The following is a 20,099-nucleotide window of genomic DNA, read 5'->3' on the forward strand; positions in this document are numbered from 1 at the left end:
TCGGCGGGTCACTCACTGCCCGGCCGGCTTCCCGCCTCTCCATCCGGTCGTCACCCCGCTCAGAAGCGCCTCGCCCAAGGACTGGAGCATTGGGTTCTAGAAGAGTCCGGTGAAGAGACCCGTCGTCTCCACCGTCTCCAGTGGGGGCCTCGGACCCTCGCTGGGTCGAGCAGACCAGCGGCAGAATCCAGACGCTCTGGCGTGGGGTCTCGAGCGGAGCCAGGGTCACGTGTGGTGCGGTCACCGTGCGGGCCAGGGTCCTCCTGCCGCGGGATTCCCTTCGGGGCGGGACCTTCTCGTGGAGGAAGCCACGCCCACGTCCTCTATTCCGAGAGTTTAAAAGCTTCGGTTTCCGCAAAGGGAAATCCAGGGTGCTACGCACGGGCAAAAACGACTCTCTGCAGCCGTCGCTGTGTGAAACCACCGCCCATGAGCAGCTTAGGTGGACTCAGAAGCGGCTTGCCGTCTACACGGCGTGAGCTCCGTTGGGGTGGGATTCGGAACGGCGCCCTCGGCCTGGGGGGGTAGGCAGGGGGGGGCGGGGCTGGCAGGGCGGGGCTGCAGGGCCCGGCTTCCAGCCCCGGCCCGTGGAGCCCCCTTCTCCAGCACGACGTCCCGGCCGCTGGCCGCTCCCCGGCCCACCGCCAGGCCACCGTCTGGTCCTTCTGTCCCCACGAGAGGCTCCCCAGGAAAGCTGTGAAAACGCAGCTGCCGCCGGGATTTCTGCCACCCTCGCCGGCCGTGGGCTCGTGTCCTGTTCCTTGGCGACATGCCAGGATGGGTCTTCTCGCCAGTGCTTGGCGGCAGGGGACGTTCTGGTCCCTGCCAGGTGTCTCACATCCGTCCCTGCCAGCCCCTCTGTGTGGTAACACGCCCGGAGAAGCCCCCAGCCTCTGGGGCCCCTGGTGGGGGGCGGGGCGGAGGACAGGATCTCCGTGACGACCTGCCTTTGCCACCTCTGCACCCCGTCCCCCGGCCACCGGCTTCCCTGCAGCCTGGAGGAGGTCCAGGCCGGGCAGGGGGGTGCCCTGGGGCCTCACCTCCTGCTTCCAGCCCCTGAGTGGGCAGTCGAGGGTCAAGGACAGCCACCCAGCCCTAGCCTGTCTGCAAACTCCCCACCGGCAGGGCTTCGCCTGCCTTAGTGATGGTGCCAGAGGGACAAGGCAGAGTCTGAGCTCTGCCCTTCGATGTCCCTGGGGGGAGGGGTCTCAGGAATGTCCTCCCCGTTGTCTGCCCCCTCACCCGCTGCCACCAGGCCTCCCCAGCCCCCAGTCAACCCAAGACCCCGGTTACCTCCGTCGTCCTGGGTCTGCTGTGTCTCTCTTGCTTCTGCCGGGGCCCAGGCAGCAGCTTGTGCTAACCCACCAGCTGGGCCGCACGAAGCCGGATCCCGGCCGCTTTCTCGAGAACCGTGTCTCCCTGGGGTGCTTTGGTCCTTACTACGGAGGCAGCTCTGAGCATCAGCGGCTTCTTCAAGCCTCATTTAGAGCCACATACAGCGGACCTGAGTGTGTCATTTTTATTATCTTAAACATAAATTGCGCCCCCCCTCCTTATTTTATTATCCAAATTTTCAAAGGTAGCCCAGTGCCACTTAAATTTGCAAATAATTTGAGCTCTCCCTCGCGGTTTGCTCTGTGACCAGGAAAACAATTCGCCCTGTCTATTTTCCTTCTGTGTAAAATGATATGGTTGATTCTGTCCTGCTGGAGCGTTGCAGAAGCTGTTTGCAGATGATGCTTATGGGGAAACAGCGTCGGAGAGTAAATACCGTTTGTTGGTCTCCTTAGGATGGCTCCGTGAGTGGACGGGACAGTATTTGTTCTTGAAGGAGAGAAAGTCTGTGTGTAGAAATGGGGCCACCACGTCGTGGCAAACAGGAAATGCAGCCCGGGGACTCTGGGGCTGGCCCCGCCGGCTCCCAGGCCCTGCACCGGCCTCCGCGGGAACAGAGGTCGCGTGGAGGTGGCATCTGTTTCTGAGCACGGGCGGCGGCCGAGGCCAGCACCCTCGGGTTCAGTGGCGGGGATCGCTCTGTGAACCCTTCCTGCAGCGGCCAAGGACTCGCCAGCCCGTGGTCCCCTGCTACCTACCGGCAGCTCCGAGGTCACCGTTTCTGTTTTGCATCCCGAACACTTCCAGGTCGTCTGTCGAATTCAGAATCCCCAGATCGGGAGACATTTGGGAGATGCGGTCCTTTTGCAGATGCGGAAGCTGAGACCAGGGGAACTAAAATCAGATCAAATCCCAGAATTCCCTTCGAACGAGGAGGTGCCGACATCTCTCCCATCTGTGACAAGTGAGGCGGTCTCGACGTGCCTGCAATAGTTCTTTATGAGAATAATTTTTAAAAGCAGTGTTTTGAGGGCTTGAGGAAACCCTAGCGCCTTACCTCACTCTCGGAAGACGCCTCCGCCGGAGCCGGGCGCCCACCGGTGCGAACCTGCTGCCCCTCCCGTCGTGTGCGCCTCGGCCCGACGCGGCACGGACCTTTGCGTCCTCATATTCCTGGGGCTCTAAGAGAGCAGGCGCGTGCATCTGGACGCGCGGCCCAGAGGCGCCAGGCTGGACGGTGGCTGTGGACGCCGGCGGGCGCGGGAGGAGGCCACTCCTTTCCTCCTGGGAACGCGGTTGGCAGCTCCCAAGCACCACCTCGCCCGAAGGAGCATGGTTCTCCTGTGCCACCCTTTCAAGGGGACGAGTCACGGCCACGCCTCGCCTTCCGGTGGCCTTTGCGATGCGTTCCCCGCCGGCCACGCTCCCCGCCGGCCACCCTCGCCGGTTCCTGCAGCATTTTGAGGAAAGAAGCTCATTGCTCCCAGCTGGCAGCCGGGGTCCTGCTGATCCCACGTGAGCGGACAGCACGCACTCGTCGGTCGGCTGGCGTGGGATGTTCGGCCTGGACGGTGGTGCGCGCCTCAAGCGTTCATGCCTGCGTCCTACGACCCGTGGATTTTCCTCCACAAACGACTTCACTTTGCTCGCAGGGAGAATCTCCAGAGAGGCCCAAAGCCGAGAGCACTGACGAGTGTCAGAGGGGGCCCCAGAAGCAGTCCGCGGGGAGCAGCGCTTCGGCAGGGGAGCGGGCCCGTGGCCTGAGCGAGCCCAGGCCCGCAGCTCAGGCTCGCCTCCCCGTGGCTGCAGACTCGGTGGCTGCAGGAAGGCACCACATCAGAGCCGGGCAGGGCGAGGCCCCCGCTCTGTCTGGGGCCTTCGGGGACAGCGCGTGCTGCAGCCGTGCAGCCCGTGGCCATCTTCCTCAATCACGGCCCCTCTGCGGCTCCTCCTCGGAGATGGACACAGCGCCCTGCCGACCCCACTCTGCAGACACAGCAGTGGGGCTGGGGCTGAGGATGGGGTTCCCCTGCGTGGGACCCGCAGAGACCCGGCGTCCAGGCTCCCCCACTCTGTGCACCCCGACAGCTGGGCTCTGGGGGGCCCATGCACTCTGGCCACTCTGCTTGTCACTGGGTGACGGGAGGGTGTTTGCCCTGCCCTGCAGGGGTGGAGTGAGGTTTGTGACTCGGGTTTGGTCACGGAGTTCGATGCAAAGCTGGTAGGCCCTTCCCCACGCTGGTCTTGATGCAGCCCCGTACTTGGCATGGCCAGGCCCCGAAGTGTGATTCGGTGGTGGTCATGGCTACCCAGGAGCCTAGTGGCCAGTGTCTCTTTGCCACCAGCCTGAGCTTAGGGCCACCGGGGAGAGCGTGCAGGCTCTGAGTGATAACAAGCAGACAGCAAGCCTCCTGTGGTCGTAACCCGCTCAGTCCCGCCATCTGTCCACCTGACAGACAGACGGGGCGGTCGGCCCTTGTGCGTGTCATCCTTGTGCAGACTCAGCCCCTCTGTGGGATGGGACATTCAGCCCAAGTCCAGAGCTGTCCCCGTGGCACTGCTTTACCTCTGCAGGGTCCCCAGAGCGAGGCCGCCCCGCCAAGGGCTGTGGATCGGGCTGTTCCGCAGGCGGCAGCCAGCTGTGCGGCCACAAGTCCCAGCTGCAGGCGCCACCACGGGCTTGGTGGCCGGGCCCAGGTGCAGTCCTGGCCCGCGTGGCCCCTTCCTGTAAACCTCCTCCCCAGAAGGGGCAGACGAAGCAGTGCACAGTGGGCCAGGGAGACGGGGGGTGTGGAGCGGCCCCTTCCCTGCCCCCGCCCGCTGAGCACAGCCGCCTGGACTCAAAAGGCCTCAGGCTCCATTCCTGCCACTTCCCGTGTGTGCACACGCATATGCACACACACGCACATGCACACACACACATGCACATGCATGCACATGCACATGCACACCCATGCATACACACACGTGCGCATACATGCATGCACATGCACACACACGCACACCTACACAAGAGATGCACACATGTATGCACACATGCACTCACAAGCGCACACACGTGCACTCACTTGCACATGCATGCACATGCATGCACACATGCACAGGAGGCGCACATGTGTGCACACACATGTACTTGCACGCGCATGTGTAGAGCAGTGCCCACTGCCCTCCCATCCTCCTGTCCTCCCGGAAAAGTCCCCTGGGACCGTCCTGTGTCGACGTCCCGGAGCTCAGGTAAGTGAGCACTCTGCTCTCCCAGGGTCCTGACCTCCGACCTTATGAGCCAGACGCTCGGTTTCCTGGTGGACGCATCTGCTGGCGGGTGTGCGGTTTGCTGGCTGGGGCTTAGTTCCCAGTATTCACAGGTGACCTCGCTGTCCTTCGTGGCACGACCTGCCACCCGCGAACGTTTGAGGTCTCCGTCGGCATCTGAGAACAAGATGAAACCCAAACTTGCATTTCGTATTCACGGTCCACGGCTTTGACATTTCCCTTCCCCCCTCCCAGTAACTACCTTCCTAAGTGCCGTGTGGGCTGGCCCGTCGCAAAGCTACTGCCCACGGTGGTGACGAGCAAGCAGAGGCCGGGCCGGACCACAGGTGGCCCATCGTGGCCACCAGCCGTCGAAGCCTGAGAAAGCCTGGTCTGCTGTGCCAGGTTGGCCCCCACCCTTGTCAGGGAGCCTGTGTCCCCTCAGCCCTGACCAGCGTGGCCTGGTGACGGGCCTGGCCGCCCGCGTGGTAGGTGGGGCTCCGTGCGTGGACACAGGTGGCATTGCCAGAGGAGTCAGATGTCACTGGAGGAACATGTCACGAGGCCACGGTACTGGTGGCATCAGAGCACGCGCTCTCCGTGGGCGCACGGTGCTTGCCGACGGACCCTCAGGCCCACGTGTCACCCCTGCTCTGTTGTCCCGCCCCGACGTGACGAGGGGGATGCTAATGACAGTTGTTTTGGCCCAACAGGCGGAAGCAGGGAGCGAGCGCGGGCGCCCTGCCCCCCCGGCCTGCTGCTGCACACGGACAGGAGGACCCCGGCCAGGGACCCGGGAGCCGAGGTGGGTGTCGGGACGCGGAGCCGGGGGGGCACGGGGCCGCGTGCGCCCTGCACGCCCTCCACAGCCGGCGCCGGTGCTCTGCCGTCCTCGGCGGGAGGCGGTCAAATCCGGGAGCTCCCGAGGGGCCCGAGGAAAAGGAGAAGGCGCCGGAAGCTCTGACTAGAGCAGTCGCCTTCCCTCCCAGCCCGGCCCGCGGCCCCACAGCTTGCCGGGCGGGGCTCTCCTGGTCAGAGCCTGGGTGCCGCCCTGGCCCCGGTCCTTGTCCCCACGTCCCAGGAGGCGCGCAGGGTGGCCGGGCTGCAGGCGTCACCACCGCAGGCCGAGCTCGCGCTTGGTGTTTACCGTCAAGCAAAGAGCTGCCGGGTTTGTGCTCTGGCGACACGTGCTGGTCTCGGGCCTTGTCCGTGCCCGTTTGCCGAACGGCATGGTGGGGCCGACCACGAATGCGTCTGGCACGTGCGCCCGCAGGTGAGTCGCCCAGGAGCGTCGCTCTCGCGGCTACGCTGGAAACGCGCCACGTGCCCGCGCCGTGGGGCCACCGGGCGTCTGGCCCCCGTGCCGCGCTGACACCTGTGTCACGGGGCTTCCGTCCGTCTGTCTCCACTGTGGCGTCCAGTCCCGCCGGTTTCCATGCGCGTTGCCCGATAGCGACATTCGGACACCACCGCCCGTGTCCCTGCATCCCCCACCGTCAGCGCCAACGTTGGTGGCGTCTGCTGGTCGTGAGTGTCCGCGCTCCTCAGCCCTCTGCTCCCGGATGCGGATGTGTCTGTGGGGACCGGCGTCCGAGAGGGTTCCACGCCGGTCGCTCAGCTCGCCTTGCCAGGCCCCTGACCACGGTCTTGATCACGTTGCTCCGCGCATCTGCGACACCGTTCCCGCCTCCTACCACGCCTGCCACTTCCACCGCCCACGGGAAATCGCAGCCACGTGCAGCTCGCGAAGAGGCCTCGGCAGCCAGCGGCACGGAGCCCCAGCGTCGCCGAATGCAAGTGTCCGTCCGGCCCGCCGTATTTCCTCGAATCATCAGCGGGGCATCCGCTGCTGAGGGCCACTCACTCCCGCTCCCACAGCTTCGTCATCAAATGCCCCCCGTCTTCCTCCTGGGGTTAGTAAAATAAACCGGCTGCAACGCGATTTAACCACTGCGACCTGTTCTGTTGACTCTTCTTCCTGACTTTATGTCATCACGGGAAGCAAAGACAGTTTCTACTACCCTGAAATTCTTAAAGAGGTTGTTCTTAAACCTCTGAACTGCGGCCTGATTCCATAAATCGCAAACCGGCTACTCGGTGTGACAGCGTGTCCGAGTGAGGGCCGTGGCCGCCGCCGCCCGGGCGGTTGACAGGGTGCGCGTGGTCCGCGGTTTGAGCGGGGCGCCCCGTGTCGGAGGTTCGCCCCGTGTCGGAGGTTCGCCCCGTGTCGGAGGTTCGCCCCGTGTCGGAGGTTCGCCCCATGTCGGAGGTTCGCCCCGTGTCGGAGGTTCGCCCGGCCCGGCTCTGAGCGACACGTGGTGCCCTTCAAGACCTTCGCTCTGATGTTCTGGCTCGGAGCTTCTCTGATTGGGCCGCTTCCTTCTGCTGCTCCGTTCGCGAGGCGGCTGCGGCCCCTGTGCGGTCGCCGTCCCCCGGCGGGGCGGACACTGCACCGGCTGCCCACACCGGTCCCTTTGCTTGGCCGTGCCGGGCGGGTCACTACTGTCGGTCGGGGCTCATCACTTGTCACTTGGTGGCCTGTCACCGACGATGAGTGTTAACATAAAAACATAAAACAACATTCTTCTCTTTCCATTGAAAGGCGCCTCCATCGATCCTGGTGACAGCACAGGACAGCGCGGCACGAGGCGACAGGCCGGTGGCCTCCACCCCAGTGCCCGGATCCCCTTGGTAAGACGCCCCGAAACCAAGTGACCAATCGACCCGCCTTGTCCCGGGGTTCGCTTGTTGTGGCTAAAGGGAAATGCATGCTCCTCAGGTAACACTGTGGTTTAGAAAATTCATGTGCAGCTCCTGGCGGCGTAGTCGTACGCCGTTGTCACATTCTGCAGAGAAAGATAGCGTTTTGGAGGTAAATTATTCTGCTCCAGTACATTTGCGAATATGTATTGAGGTAGCAACGCTGCACACACGTCAGTGAAACGCTGCGTCTGGGGGGAGCGCGGCTGCTTCCAGCTTCGCAGGGTTTTGCCTCTGCTCCGGAGTGGGTGACCGGATGGCGGTTCATTGGCGGTTCATTGGCGACGTGCGGGGCCCTCTCCCGCCGGAGTACGCCGCACTCCAAACACCCTCCTCCGGGGACACCGTCGTCGGTTTTTTAAAATGTCCTTTCAAAATGGAGTAATTTAGATGCAGAATAAAAAGGTCATTATAGTAAAAATTAGTTTTAAAACCTGAAATTAGACTGCAGGATACAGCGAATTTAGAGAACAGAACTAAACGCAGTGATGAGTGTGCACCGGGCCGGCCGCCGGGGGACCCGGTGGCAGCAGCGCTGAAGGAGCAGACGGGGCCTCCGCCTCCCGGGGCCCTGCCCGACGAGCGGCGCATCACGGCAACACCGCCGTCCTCCGGCGAGGTGGGCGTCCGTCCCTTCTCCGGCCCCTCCCCGTCCGGCCCGCTCCGAGGTCGGCATGGGCAGCGCCTGCCACCTCCTGCCCACCGCCACCTGCAGAACCTCCACTGCCGGGGACGCCCCCTGCGGACGGCCACCCAGTGGGAACTCTGTGCCATGACAGGCAGTCCTGGGGTCCTCCCAGCACCGGCGACGGCCCTGCAGCCCAGCTCGGTTCTGGCAGGGCTCCCCGAGGGACCCCAGACCCGCGGGCTAGCGCCCCGTCACACGAGATGTTCCCACTTCAGACTGGCCACACGGGTGCCCCAGCCGCCTGCACATCTGGGGTTCCACAACCGCCCGCAGGCTGGGAAGCGTGCCAGCACACCTCGCGACCTTGGGAGGCTCGTTCAGATTCTCGCAGACTCCGCTGGGCCCAGCCGGTGGCAGGGACACTAGGGCAGTGGGGGGGCTGGGTGTCCGTGCTGTCCCTGGCCTGGAAGCCCTCAGCCCTGGCGCTGCGGGTCTTCACAGATGCCTCACTGCTCGGACGCGACGGGGCTGGGCTCAGGCCTCTAACCCAGGGGCGGTCTCTGTGGTGACCGGCCCCGAACTGCAAGTCACCTCGTTAGCACGACCTCAGGAGTGGCCCACGGGGCTGTCACTTCAACAAAGCCCGTCTGCTCGCTCAGCAGATGCCAGCGGCGTTTGGAGCTTGATGCCAGGAGCTGAGGACACGGGGCGTTTACTGCTTCACGCGCAGACGCCGCCGGGCTCACGGCGCACAAACCCGCGCGCGGGGTCAGCGGCGATGCCGTCTGAGCGCGTGGTCCCGCTGCCCTGGCCCCCTCGTCTGGGGCGTCATCTTCTGAGAGGGAAAGTGGATCCCGCCGTTTCCCAGCCCCCGACAGAGGGGGACAGGCTTGCGTCACGGCGGGGGGGGAGCAGGCGACGGCCTCAGCGTCTCGTGCGGCCCCTGCTCCGGCGCCGGCTCCGCAGCCTCGCTCAGCGTCCAGGGGTGTCCGTTTCTTCCTCCTCCTCCTTCTCCTTTTCGTTTTTGATAATTCGGCTTTTGCCCCAAACGGCACTTTTGGAAGAATTAACCCACTCCATCCATGGGAGGTGAGCGCAGCGTTTTCTTGGGCTTGTTGACGGCATGAGAAACGTCACAGGTGATCGTTACGGTGTAAAATCCATACGCTTTCGGCTTAAACGACAATAAATGCCAGTTCCGATGACGGATATGTTTTCTCAAATCCTTTAAAAAATGCGGATATACAAATAATTAGCTATCGTTATGGAATAAAAAATGAACACTGATTCGAACTAATGTGTCCCACGAAATCGAGATTGATGGGGTCCATGTCCCGTGTCAGCGTTGCGTTAATAGCGAGACCCAAAGTCCTTTTTCAAGTGACTCAGGAGGACACAGAAGTGTGTCCTGAGGGACAGAGCGAGGCCCTCCGAGGGGGCCGTGCCCAGCGAAGCCGACTCCTGACTTTGCTGCAAGCGGGACAGAGGGCCAGAGGCGTCACCGCCGCCCCTCGCCCGTGCTGGGTTCTTGAGATGCTCACGGTTCCTGTCGTCACTGAGAAGCCAGCGGCCGGTTTCAGGTTCATGCCCTGGAGGTGGGAGGTGACACGCTGACGTGCCCGCTAAGGCCAGCACGGGTCGGCCATGCAGAACCGTTGTCCGCGCCGGGCATGGGGATGAGCCTTTGGACCGCTGCTCGGGGCCTCTGAACCCCAGGCGCACCCTATGTCCCCCCAACCTCATGTCGATCTGACTGTATTCGACACACGAGCACCTGTCGACCCCGTTTTATTGATTCCTAACTATTAATTTGCTGAGTGAGGTATTTTGAACGCAGGTTCTCTAAGTGTTTCTAAACATGGGCATTAAAGAGTTACCATCGAAAGCGTGTTCTCGGAGGAGGTTAGGAGAACCTTCCAGAAAGACAGGGAGATTTTCCAGAGCGTAGCACGTGCGGGGGCGTGTGCCAGGAGGAAGGTCACCAGAATCGCGGTGTCCAGATGCCGGGCTGGTCACCTCAGGGGCTCTCCTGTCCCCCGTGCAGCCACCGCTCTGATGCGCCGTCACACTGAGGGAGCTCGAGACCACGCGACTTCGCTCCCCTCGAATGCTTACCGCCGACGAGAAGCCAAATGCCACTCTGTCCCCGTGGCAGCGCTGAGTCTTTGATCGTGTCAGAGAAGAGGCAGGCGAGACATTCTCAGGAGGGGACCCCGGCATTAGAGACAGTCACGGCAGGCGGTGAAGGCGGACGGCGGGGCACGCGTGAGGACGCGGCCGTTTACACCCACACTTCAGAGCCCCCGCGGTGGCAGCTCCCGGGACGGGGCGCGGGCTGTGTCCCCAGCTCTGCTCTTGGCTTCTCTCCAGTCTCCAGGTGGCCTTGCTTTAGTCCTGGGGCAGCCGTGGGCTTTGAGGAGCCACTGCCGGTCCCGGACCCGTACGGGGTGGGCGCTGCTGCGCCCAGACTGAGCGCTCCAGGTCCCTCCCCTCCCCCAGCAGCTGATTCCCTGGTTCCCACCCCACCCCTTCCCGAGGGCCTTTCCCGAAGTCATCTCATCGGCCCTCATCGGGCGTGGCTGGGGCCAGGACACCCTCTGGCCTTCCCTCCTACCTCTCCACCTAGGAAATGCCAAGGGCTTCCTGCCAGAAACAAGGGTGAACGAGGGTGAAGATCAAACACACACGGTTCATTACAAACCACAGGAGGGAGGGGGCGGGGCCTTCTCTCGCCCCCCCTGGAGCTTCCTGTCTGCAGAGTGAGCCAGGGCCACAGGTCCCGCCAGAGAGGAAGGCAGGCCAGACGGAGAGGGGGAGGGAGCTGAGGACACGCAGACACCGCCCTTCAGTTCCACACCCCCGGGGTGTGACCCAGAGGAAGTCAGGCCATGTCCTCTGCAGAGCACTTCTCCCGGGCCAGGGCACAGAGCACGAAGCAGACAGGGAGAGGCGTCTTTGTGGGGGAGGGGGAGGCGCACACCCCCTCTCCCCACGGGGCTGCGGTCCGAGCTGGGAGGAAGCAGAAGGGCCCACGGATGCTGGGGTTTGTGGGTCAAGGTGACCCCGGGGCCTTTGTCCAGCAAAGCGGCAGGTCCGCTGTGTTTGATAAAAGCCAAACCTTCACAAGGTGGCCGCTCGGCGTGGATGCCTGTGCACTGGTCACGTCCTCTGGGTGTGGGACAGTAAAGGGAAGGGGAACATGGCAGGCACCCAGAAATCATGCGGCGTGGTTACATAAGTATACGTATGACTTAAAATGTGCATAAATGATACATGAAATTAACTGTGTGTGTCACAGCCGGCTGGGCCCAGCTGAAACCACCCGTGACAGACGGGCAGGTCTCTCTAGGGGACCAGTTTATGTAGTCACCCCCCCACACACACACACAATTTGTTGGTTCAATTGCACACGTGTCCCCACAGCACAGAAACTGGGTTCGGGGAGCCTGGCTGTAACTGGGCACTGTCAGCTGCTGTCACTCTGCTCCCGGGAGGGACCTCGTGCGTCCCTAATGAGGTCCAGCCCGCCTCGCTTTTGAAGCTGGAGGTGCTGGAGGTCAGGGAGTTGTGACTCTTTCCTGCTCTTCGGGGTGGTCCAGGGACTAGCTGTCCCCACGGTCAGATGTCGTGTAAGCCTCTCTGCATCCAGTGCCAGCGGCTCACAGAGCTGGCGTGTCCCCCCGGGGTGAATGCACTGCAGAGGGACCCAGGATCGGGGATAGTTGGGTCACGTAAACCCCCAGTGTTATGACTTTTCCTTAATGGATCTTTTCTTACGTTAACTGGGACCAGCGGGAAGATACCCCGGGGACTCGGCGGAACAAGGAGCCACCGGTGTCCTCCTGGAAGGGGACGCGGGGGCCTTGCCGCCCGGGGGCCTCCGGGGCGTGTGCTTCGTGGGGTCTGGGTGCCCCCACTTCTACAGGGCAGGACAGAGCAGGTGGGGAGGACACGGGGCATCCGGCTGGTCTGTGGGGACACCCTTCATTTGGAGTGGGGACGGGGTGGCAGTTCGGGGGGCCCGCAGGCCAGCGGCTCCCGGCCGCGTGCCTGGGGCGCCACCCAGGTGAGCTCTCCATCCGCCAGGTGTGTGGTGTGGACGGGTGACGACCGCGTGTTCTTCTTCAACCCCACGACGCAGCTGTCCGTGTGGGAGAAGCCCGAGGACCTGGAGCACCGCGGGGACCTCGGCCGGATCATCGACGACCCCCCCCACAAGCGCAAGCTCGAGGCCTCGGCAGGTACGGGGGGCGGCGCCGGGCCCCGGGGCGGCCACACGCGTGTTCCCCGTGAGCGGAGCACGTGCGTCTCCCAGCCGCTGGGAAGTGATTCTGAAGGCGCTGAGCTCGCTATTCCAGAATTTAGTGACGGCGTCTTTGCGCACTCTCTGCAGGGGCGTGGGTCCTCCCGCGGGGCCCGCTCGGGCTTCCGCGTCACACGAGGGCCAGCTTTTCACTCGGACGGACCATGCAAACCGTCCTCTCCGGCGTCGTCATGGCCAGCAGCTAACGTTTGCTCCCAGGGTCTCGTGGACCCCACTTGAGACACGGTACTTCCTCTGTGCCCCACGGTTGTTTGCACGGAGCCGTGCGCTGTTTATTCGAAGGGATCCTGGCATTCGGGGGTGACACGTGCTGGGCGCAGGACGGGGCGCGGGCAGGGAGGCAGCTGTCTGGGACGAGGCCCTGGCGAACCTTGTTCCTCAGACTCAGAGGAGAGCGTTCGGCATCTTCGGAAAGGACCTTTCCGGTTAGACCCTCTGTGTTTCGTTGGCCGCTGCGCTGGGAGCCCCTCCCCAGGCCGGGCTGGGGGACCCGACGTCCGTCGGCGACGTGACCAGCAGGTCCTGGCAGCAAGGCCAGAAAACAGGATGTTGGCCTTTGAAGAGGGGGCGTTTGTTTGATCTTTGTTTTGTTGCGTTTGCAATGACATTTTTGATCCTGCCTCACGTAAGGCTGACACAGATGACATCAGCCCCCACTTTTAGTCAAATTCGGAGGCGTCTGACTGGAACTTGAGCGAGAGCATTAAAAGCTTTCTTAACGTTTACCAGCACGAGGAGACACAGACTCGTTGGCTCTCGTGAAGGCTGCAGTGGTCTGCAGGGTTGAGAGAGAAGCGAGCGTCAACGTGTTTATTCCCCTTCAGATGATAAGGGCGATCTGCAGAGAGCTCGCGTCTGGTGGAGCTGGGAACGTGTTCTGGGTGTGCGTTTGACTGAATCTGTGCAAACTCAGCTGCGCGGGGGAGGAAAAAATAACTTTTTCATGCTAAGTTCTTCTGGCTGCACTAATACTCAAAGTAACATGAGACAGCTTAACAGGAAAAAAGTCCAAAATTTATTACGGACGGACAGACAGGGTCGCATGGGGATCCGGGGTCCAAGGATGAGCCAGGCAGAGCAGATTTACGTGCCATCTGGAGCTAAGGAGAGGGGGGCGTTTTGGACATCGCAGAGCAGGAAGCCAACACACATGGGCACGGAAAAGCAAATGTTTGGTGAATAAATGTTTGCCAGGCCACTTTCAACAATGGGACATAGGACGCTCATCACGCAGACCTGGCTGGGTTCCTCGCTGTCCCCCGCACCCACACAGGGTGGGTCGTGTTAAGCCGCAGTTACCCAGGATGCTGGCTCCTTCCTGCTGCGGGCCCTCCTGCGGGGCATTTTAGCAGTTGGGGTGAAGGTTCAAGCTTCTTCCTGAGTCTCTCGTTTCTTAAAAATCACCAGATTAAAAGGACCGGTATTCGGAAGGGGCGTGTTTCGGGGTGGCCGACCCTTCCCCTCAGCTGCGCTCGCGCACGGTGGGAGGGGGGCCGTGATGTTGCTTCCTCCTTTGATCGAGGGGCCTCCATTGTTAAGAGGGGTGCCCTGCATGCTGAGCGAGAGCGTGGACGGAACGATCCCTCGTAGAACATGGTCTCCCCGCCCCACCCCACCCCGCCCCACCCCCCGCCGTGGAGGATGGCGCGGGATGGGCAGTGTCCATCCACAGACCACGTTACCGTGGCAACGCTTTTCCTGGCGTGGTGACAGGCGGTGCCTGCGGGCAGGTTCCTTGCTCCGTGTGCAGCGCGCCTTCCTGCGGGTAGTCGGGAGCCGCCGTCACTGGTTTATTTTCCCTGAGCTCCGGTCGGAATGAGAACGGACTCGGCCCATGGATGGTCAGGGCATCTCCATCCTCTCGCGCGCATTTCGACCAAAGCGTCCAGGTCGAAGAGAGACAGAAACGTGTCCACAAAGCTCCCCGCTGGGTCACCCGCCCTTTCAAGGTCAGGAGGGCTGGGGGTGGGGACAGTGGCAGGACACACACCAAGCATATTACAAATCTGAAGGGCTCATCTGAGCAAAACCCGATTCTCCCTGGGCAGCTCCAAACGGGAGGTCAGGGGCCTCTGACAGCGGCCGTGTCTGACGCAGTCACAGAGAGGGAAGGAGGAGCAGACTGTGATCGGCTGTCGCTCACGCCGTTTGTGATCGGTTGTCCCCAGGGCTTCAATTGACTTCGTAACCTTGAGGCTCGCCCGGGCTTAGATTTCCGTTTGCTCTTGTAGGTGCCACTGGGTTAGAGCCACCTGGTCCAGCGGCCTTTTCGTGTAATTAACTTAAGAGGGGCCTGAGTTACCTGGGCACGCATCAGCGCCCCATTTCACTCTACTGCCCTGAACCTCATTTTATGCTCCGAAGGGGTAGCGAACAGAGCCTTAGCTCACAAACAAGCGGAGATGCCTGCTGAGTTTCCATGCAATGTATCGAGGTGTTTCGCCTGCCGTCAGCTTATTCTGGTGGCCCTAACTGCTCCACCTAGATAGATACGTAGCGATAAAAATTATGTGCGGTGACAAAGTTCTAACCTTGCTTCCTCTTTGCAAAAGGGCAGGAGACTTCCTTGACCCAGATTAACCTGAATCCCGAAGGAACGCAAATGGCCTCCATTTTCAACTTCCGGTCACAGAACTGATGTCCAAGGGCACGACCTCTAATTTCCTGAGGTCCACTCAGATGGTCGCCTTTGCAGCAAAAGAGTTAGGAGAGGAGGTGTTTCTGGAGCATTGATGAGCGATTAGTGGGCAGAGTTGATGTCCTCCAGCCACCAGCTGGGGCGTTGACCCTGGCCGGCCATCCGTCAGGATCGCGGAGTGATCTGACCCTAATTATTATAAGAACCAGCTTGGAGGGAGATTGTTCTTGGTGGAGAATTTTTTCAAGGTTTTGTTCAATTCTTATAGATTTGGATATAGTTTTACCTGTTTCTAGTCCGAAATACTACAAAGAAGCATTCCAGTTGATGCCCATTATTTTTTCAAGAGGAAGCAGAATACATGAATTCCGTAAAATTCCTGCCACATTGAACGGCTGTTAGGTTTAGCGATGCGAGTTTGTGAGGGAGTGTGTGTGCGTGTGTGCGTATGTGTGCGCATGTGTGAGTGTATATACTGTGTGAGTGTGTGTGTGCATGTGTGCTTAATGATTAGGTGCTGGCATGTGTATGATAAAAGAGACACGGCAGTTCAATATTATGTGCATATATGTGTGAGGTGTGGCGCGACATGTGAATGTGATTTCATGTGTGCATGTATATGTGTGTGCATGTGTATGTGTGCACATGTATGCGCGTGAATGTGATTTCATGCGTGCACGTGTGTGCGTGCGTGCATGTGTGTTTACTGGGGACGTCAGGCCGGGAACTGGAGCGAAGGGAGTTAGGCGGCACGGGGTGCGGGACGCTGAGGTGCCAGGAGCGCCTCGCCCTCCCTCACTCAGCAGCTAAGGGAAACGTCCCTTTATTTTATTCCGTCGGCGTCGCTGAGAGCTTAACACAAAGGCCTGAATGACTTTCTGATCGTCTCGCGGCATCCAGATTGTTCGTGGATCTAGCAGCTGCCGTTGGCTGAGAGCGAGCGCCCCGGAGCCCACGCGAGGGGGAGCGGCGGCCTCGCCCTGCTCTGCTGCGGGTCGCGGGGTCGCCCCGTCCCGGCTCTTGCTCCTCGCCGGGGCGGGTTCCTCAAGCCCGTCCGGGTGTCGCCCCCTCCGCATTTGCCTGCAGCACCTGAGACCTCTCTGCCGAGAGCGCTGGGTAGGACCCTGCCCCCTGCCCCGCGCTCCTGCTGCGCCACCGCCTGGCGGCTCCCCCTGCCCTGTGCGCGGTGGCGGGTCCTGTCGCTGTCGCCAGTGTGGCATGGCCCATGGGACATATCGGGGATGCTGGCATGCTGCGGGCTTGTCCCCGGGGTGGGGGGCAAAGCTGAGAGGCGGGAGAGATGGCATGAACACTCCGACCTCTCTCTCCGCCTTTCTGCCTCCCACCGGTGCCTCCCAGGGGCTGAGGAGGACAGAGGCCAGGGGGTTGAGACCTGCTGAGGTTGCGGGGGGAGCTCTGGGGGACAGTGGGGAGCGTGCGGCTCAGGTGCTGGGTCACACAGAACGCTCGACACCGCCGTGAGGTGGGCACCTCGGTAGGGGTTTCCCGTGGTTGCTGGAAGGAATTATCACAAGCTCAGTGGCTTAGATTTGTTATTTAACGGTCTGGGCCAGAAGCCGACGTGAGTCTCACTGGCGTCGGCGGAGCTGTGTCCTTTCTGGAGGCTCCAGGGAGGAACTCGTGTCCCGCCCTTCAGCTTCCAGGGGCTCCGGGCCCTTCCGACCCCTCAGAGCCGCTGGGCAGGGTTCTGGTCGCTCCCTGGCTGGCCCCTCAAAGTCCCTTGTCCACACTGAAGGGCCCTCGTAATGACGCGGGGCCCACCTGTGTAACCGGGGTCATCTCCTGTCTCACGGTCAGCTGGTGGCCACCTTAGACCCCCTCTGCCGTGACGGCTGCAGGGGCGAGGCCGTGGGCGTCTCTGGGGCCATTATTCCGCACCCCGCCACCGTATCCCCGTTTCAGAGAAGAGGAAATTAAACCAAGGAGGTGCATTAAGCTGCCCCAGGTGACTCTCCTGCCCAGCGGGGCCAGGAGACGAGTTTCTGGAAGGCCCTTTGCCCCTGAGCCGGAGGCAGGAGCAGCCGGGGCAGCAGCCTCGCGCCCCAGTCCGCTTTGTCCTCACCCCCGCCACGGAGGTGGCAGCAACTCAGGCTCCAGCCGCTCGGCGAACGTGCTTGTCATTTACGTTCAAGGCGAACATACGTGGATAAGGACTCTCCCCCCACCACGTGGGATGGAAACTGGCCCCGTGAGTGCACCCTGTGAAGCTGGCTCTCTGAGCTGCCTTCGCCCGGGACAGTGGACAGGGGTCGCCCGACCACAGTGACAATGGGGAAACGCACTTGGCAGGTGCTCTCCAAAGTGGCGAGGCTGTGACACGGCTGGGCCAGGCCAGGTGGACCCGGGTTGGAGAGTGGCCACTCAGAACCACCCCCCGTACCCCGGCCCTTTGGGAGGGACCTTGGCCTCCCCTGCCCCGTCCCACCTCTGGGCCCCACCTGGTGGTGGCCTCGCCTCCTCTCTGCCCGGTGGATGAAGCCGGGGACTTGTTCCCTCAGCTCATTTCGGGCCCACGCTGGGCCGTTTCTGCACATGGCCCCAGGCGAGGCCGGGAGCAGAGACGTCTCGTCCCTCCAGCCTGCGGGCTGCCCGCCGGGCTCCTGAGTTCGGAGGGACAAATCCAGCAGGCAGGCAGCATGGGGTATTTGCGGCCAGGTCGGGCGAGGCAGGGCCCCTCAGGTGTCTGGACGCATCCCCGAGTTAGAGGACGTCTCTGTGCCTTCAGGGCCCACGACTTGCCACGGGCTCCCACGGTGAGCCGAGGTGAACGGCAGCATCGGGTCCTGGGGGCTGGGAGAAGTGGAGGCAGGGGCGAGGAAGGGGCGCTCGAACTGGACCCCGGAAAAGGAGGGCACATTTGGTGGCCCTGTCGCCTGCAGAGCGGTGCGGGTCCGGGCGAGCCAGCAGTGAACATGGGAACATGAGACGCGTCAGAGTCACTGCCAGACGGCACTGCGGGTCCAGTGTTCCTGGGGCCCCCGGAGACCGTGCCCACTGCCGTGGCTGACGGGGTGCAGAGCTCCCTTCCGACGTCCCCTGGAATCCCGGCCCGGCAAACCAAGCGCCCCATGGGGTGCACCCCACAGCTGCTGCCCCGTCCTCGTGGCCAGCAGGCCGCCCAGCTCAGTCCAGGCGCCTTCTCGGCCTTCCTCGTGCCCATGTTTCTTTTGCAAGGTGAACACAATCTGAGGGGCCAGTTTGGGGAGCAGGAGGCACCTGGCTGGACCTGCTGGAGGGAAGGTAGGGGCACAGGGGTCTGGGTCGACTCGCTCCTGCCCTGCCTCGCCCCACCCCGTTCACACGCAGGGCCGCCCACTCCCAGCACCTCCCCCAGCAGCCCCGGGCCTGTGGGGCCGTGGGGGACGGAGACTCGAGTGGCAGGAGCTGTGACCTCTGCTGCCTAGCGCCACTAAACCCGGTGCTCCCCGAGTCGTGTGAGCCACCGGCAGATGAGCAGGGCTGAGGAGGGGCCGCGGGGGACCTGGCTCTCCAGCTGGCTGTCAGAAGTAGCCCAGGGCTTGCAACTAGTGCCTGAAGTCTGGTGACTTCTGGGACCGAACCCTTAGATCCCGGGTTGGCAGAGCCAGCGTCGAATCGAGCGGCAAACCCGCTGGTGTTCGGAGAACTGGAGAAGTGGTGTTGGTGTCAGGAAACACCCAGAACGTGAGGGACCCTGCTCTGGCGCCTCGTCCGGCTGCCCGTGGCCGTGCCCACTGCACCCCCTGCCCCAGCCTCCCGCCGAGGGCCGGTCCTGACTCCGCGTTCTGTGAGCTGGCCAGCCCCCCCACCCCTCTTTCCTCCAGGAAAGCCATAGTTTGGGGGAGCTTTTGCACTTATGCACCCCCAGAGGAGCCTCGGTGCCCTTCAGGAGGCGAGTTTTTGTCACTCATCACTTGTCATTCCCATGTCTCACTCACAGAAGGCCAATCTTAGAGGACAGAACCGACGACCTGTAAACAAGCGACTTGTCTCCTTCGAATCTCACGGCTCTGGGGACACGCAGAGACGGCCGTGTGCTTGGCTCTGGGACACGCAGAGACGGCCGTGTGCTCGGCTCTGGTGAACAGTCAGGTGGGAGCTGGAGGCTGCCGGCCAAAGCTTCGCTCCCATCAGCGGAACCAAGCGGCCTGCCAAGCGCTGGGATTTGTGCTGCGGGGGCTGCTCTGTAGGTGGCACCTGGAGGGGCCAGCCGGCCTGTGACCTTGGGCCACTTTTGCCCAGACGACTCCTGCAGGGAGCATGGCATCCTCTGTGCAAAGTCCCCAGGCCGCGGCCTCAGGTCCTGACGTAGGTCTCAGCAGCTGCCACACCAGAGATGAGCGACTCTCGGGAGTCGGACGGAAGCGCCCGTCACTCTATCGCTGGTTTCCCGGCCGCACCTGCCCGCGGGTGCCCGGCGTCTTGTTCCGCTGAGCTCCTGGGATGTGGCGTGGAGTGTAGTTGTCTAACCTGCTGTCAGCCCTTCCAGCCAGATGCTCACAGACGCCCCAGAACTTCTGCAAACTCTCGGGTCGTGCGGTTTGCTTACATCCCTGGAGGCTGAGAAAAGTGGGTTTGGGGATGGCCCCAAGTTGAATGTGCCGAGCTCAGATCCCCACGGGACGCTGGCATAGCGAGGCCAGGAGGTGGGGGGGGCAGACAAGGGCTGGGGCAGTAAGTGTGCCTTTGGGGTCACCAGCACGTGGAGACTGGTTAGCCGAGGAGACCATGGAAGTGGGGGGCAGAGACGGGAGTGAAGGCGAGAGCACCCCTCCATCGGCTCGGTCGCCAGAGCTCTCTTCTCTAGACATCCAGGTCTCAGCAGAGGGGCGGGGTCTGTCCCCCGGGGAACACGCGGCAATTCCCAGAAGCCTCTGCAGAGTTCGCACTGAGAGGGGCATTGGCATCTGGTGAGTAGAGCTCAGGGACAGTGCCGAACACCCCGCAGTGCATGGGACGCCCCCACGTCCCGCCTGGTGTCACTGCTGCCGAGGCCGGGAGCCCTGGCCGCCAGCCCCAGAAACACCGCCGGGGCCTCCGCCTTCCGAGGGCCCCGCTCTGTCTTCGCTTCCGAGAGGTCCCTTTTTCTGGCTGAATCTCTTCTCCGGGAGTGGGGGGCGGGTGCCAGCCGTGCCGGAAGGTGCGCGGGGCTGCAGCCAGGC

The 20,099-nt window shown here is 62.5% G+C and overlaps 1 protein-coding gene across 1 annotated transcript in view; it reads left to right on the forward strand.

Moving 5' to 3' along the window:
• Positions 1-20,099, forward strand: part of TCERG1L (transcription elongation regulator 1 like) — a 115,077-nt gene that overhangs the window by 71,423 nt on the left and 23,555 nt on the right. Inside the window, exons 5-7 of the mRNA XM_039835982.1 lie at positions 5,301-5,392; positions 7,190-7,278; positions 12,062-12,216. Coding sequence (XP_039691916.1) covers positions 5,301-5,392; positions 7,190-7,278; positions 12,062-12,216 — 336 coding nt within the window. The remainder of the gene's footprint in view (positions 1-5,300; positions 5,393-7,189; positions 7,279-12,061; positions 12,217-20,099) is intronic.

The sequence above is a fragment of the Pteropus medius genome, unplaced genomic scaffold (assembly GCF_902729225.1).
Source record: "Pteropus medius unplaced genomic scaffold, Ma_sr-lr_union100, whole genome shotgun sequence".
NCBI classification, from domain to species: domain Eukaryota; kingdom Metazoa; phylum Chordata; class Mammalia; order Chiroptera; family Pteropodidae; genus Pteropus; species Pteropus medius.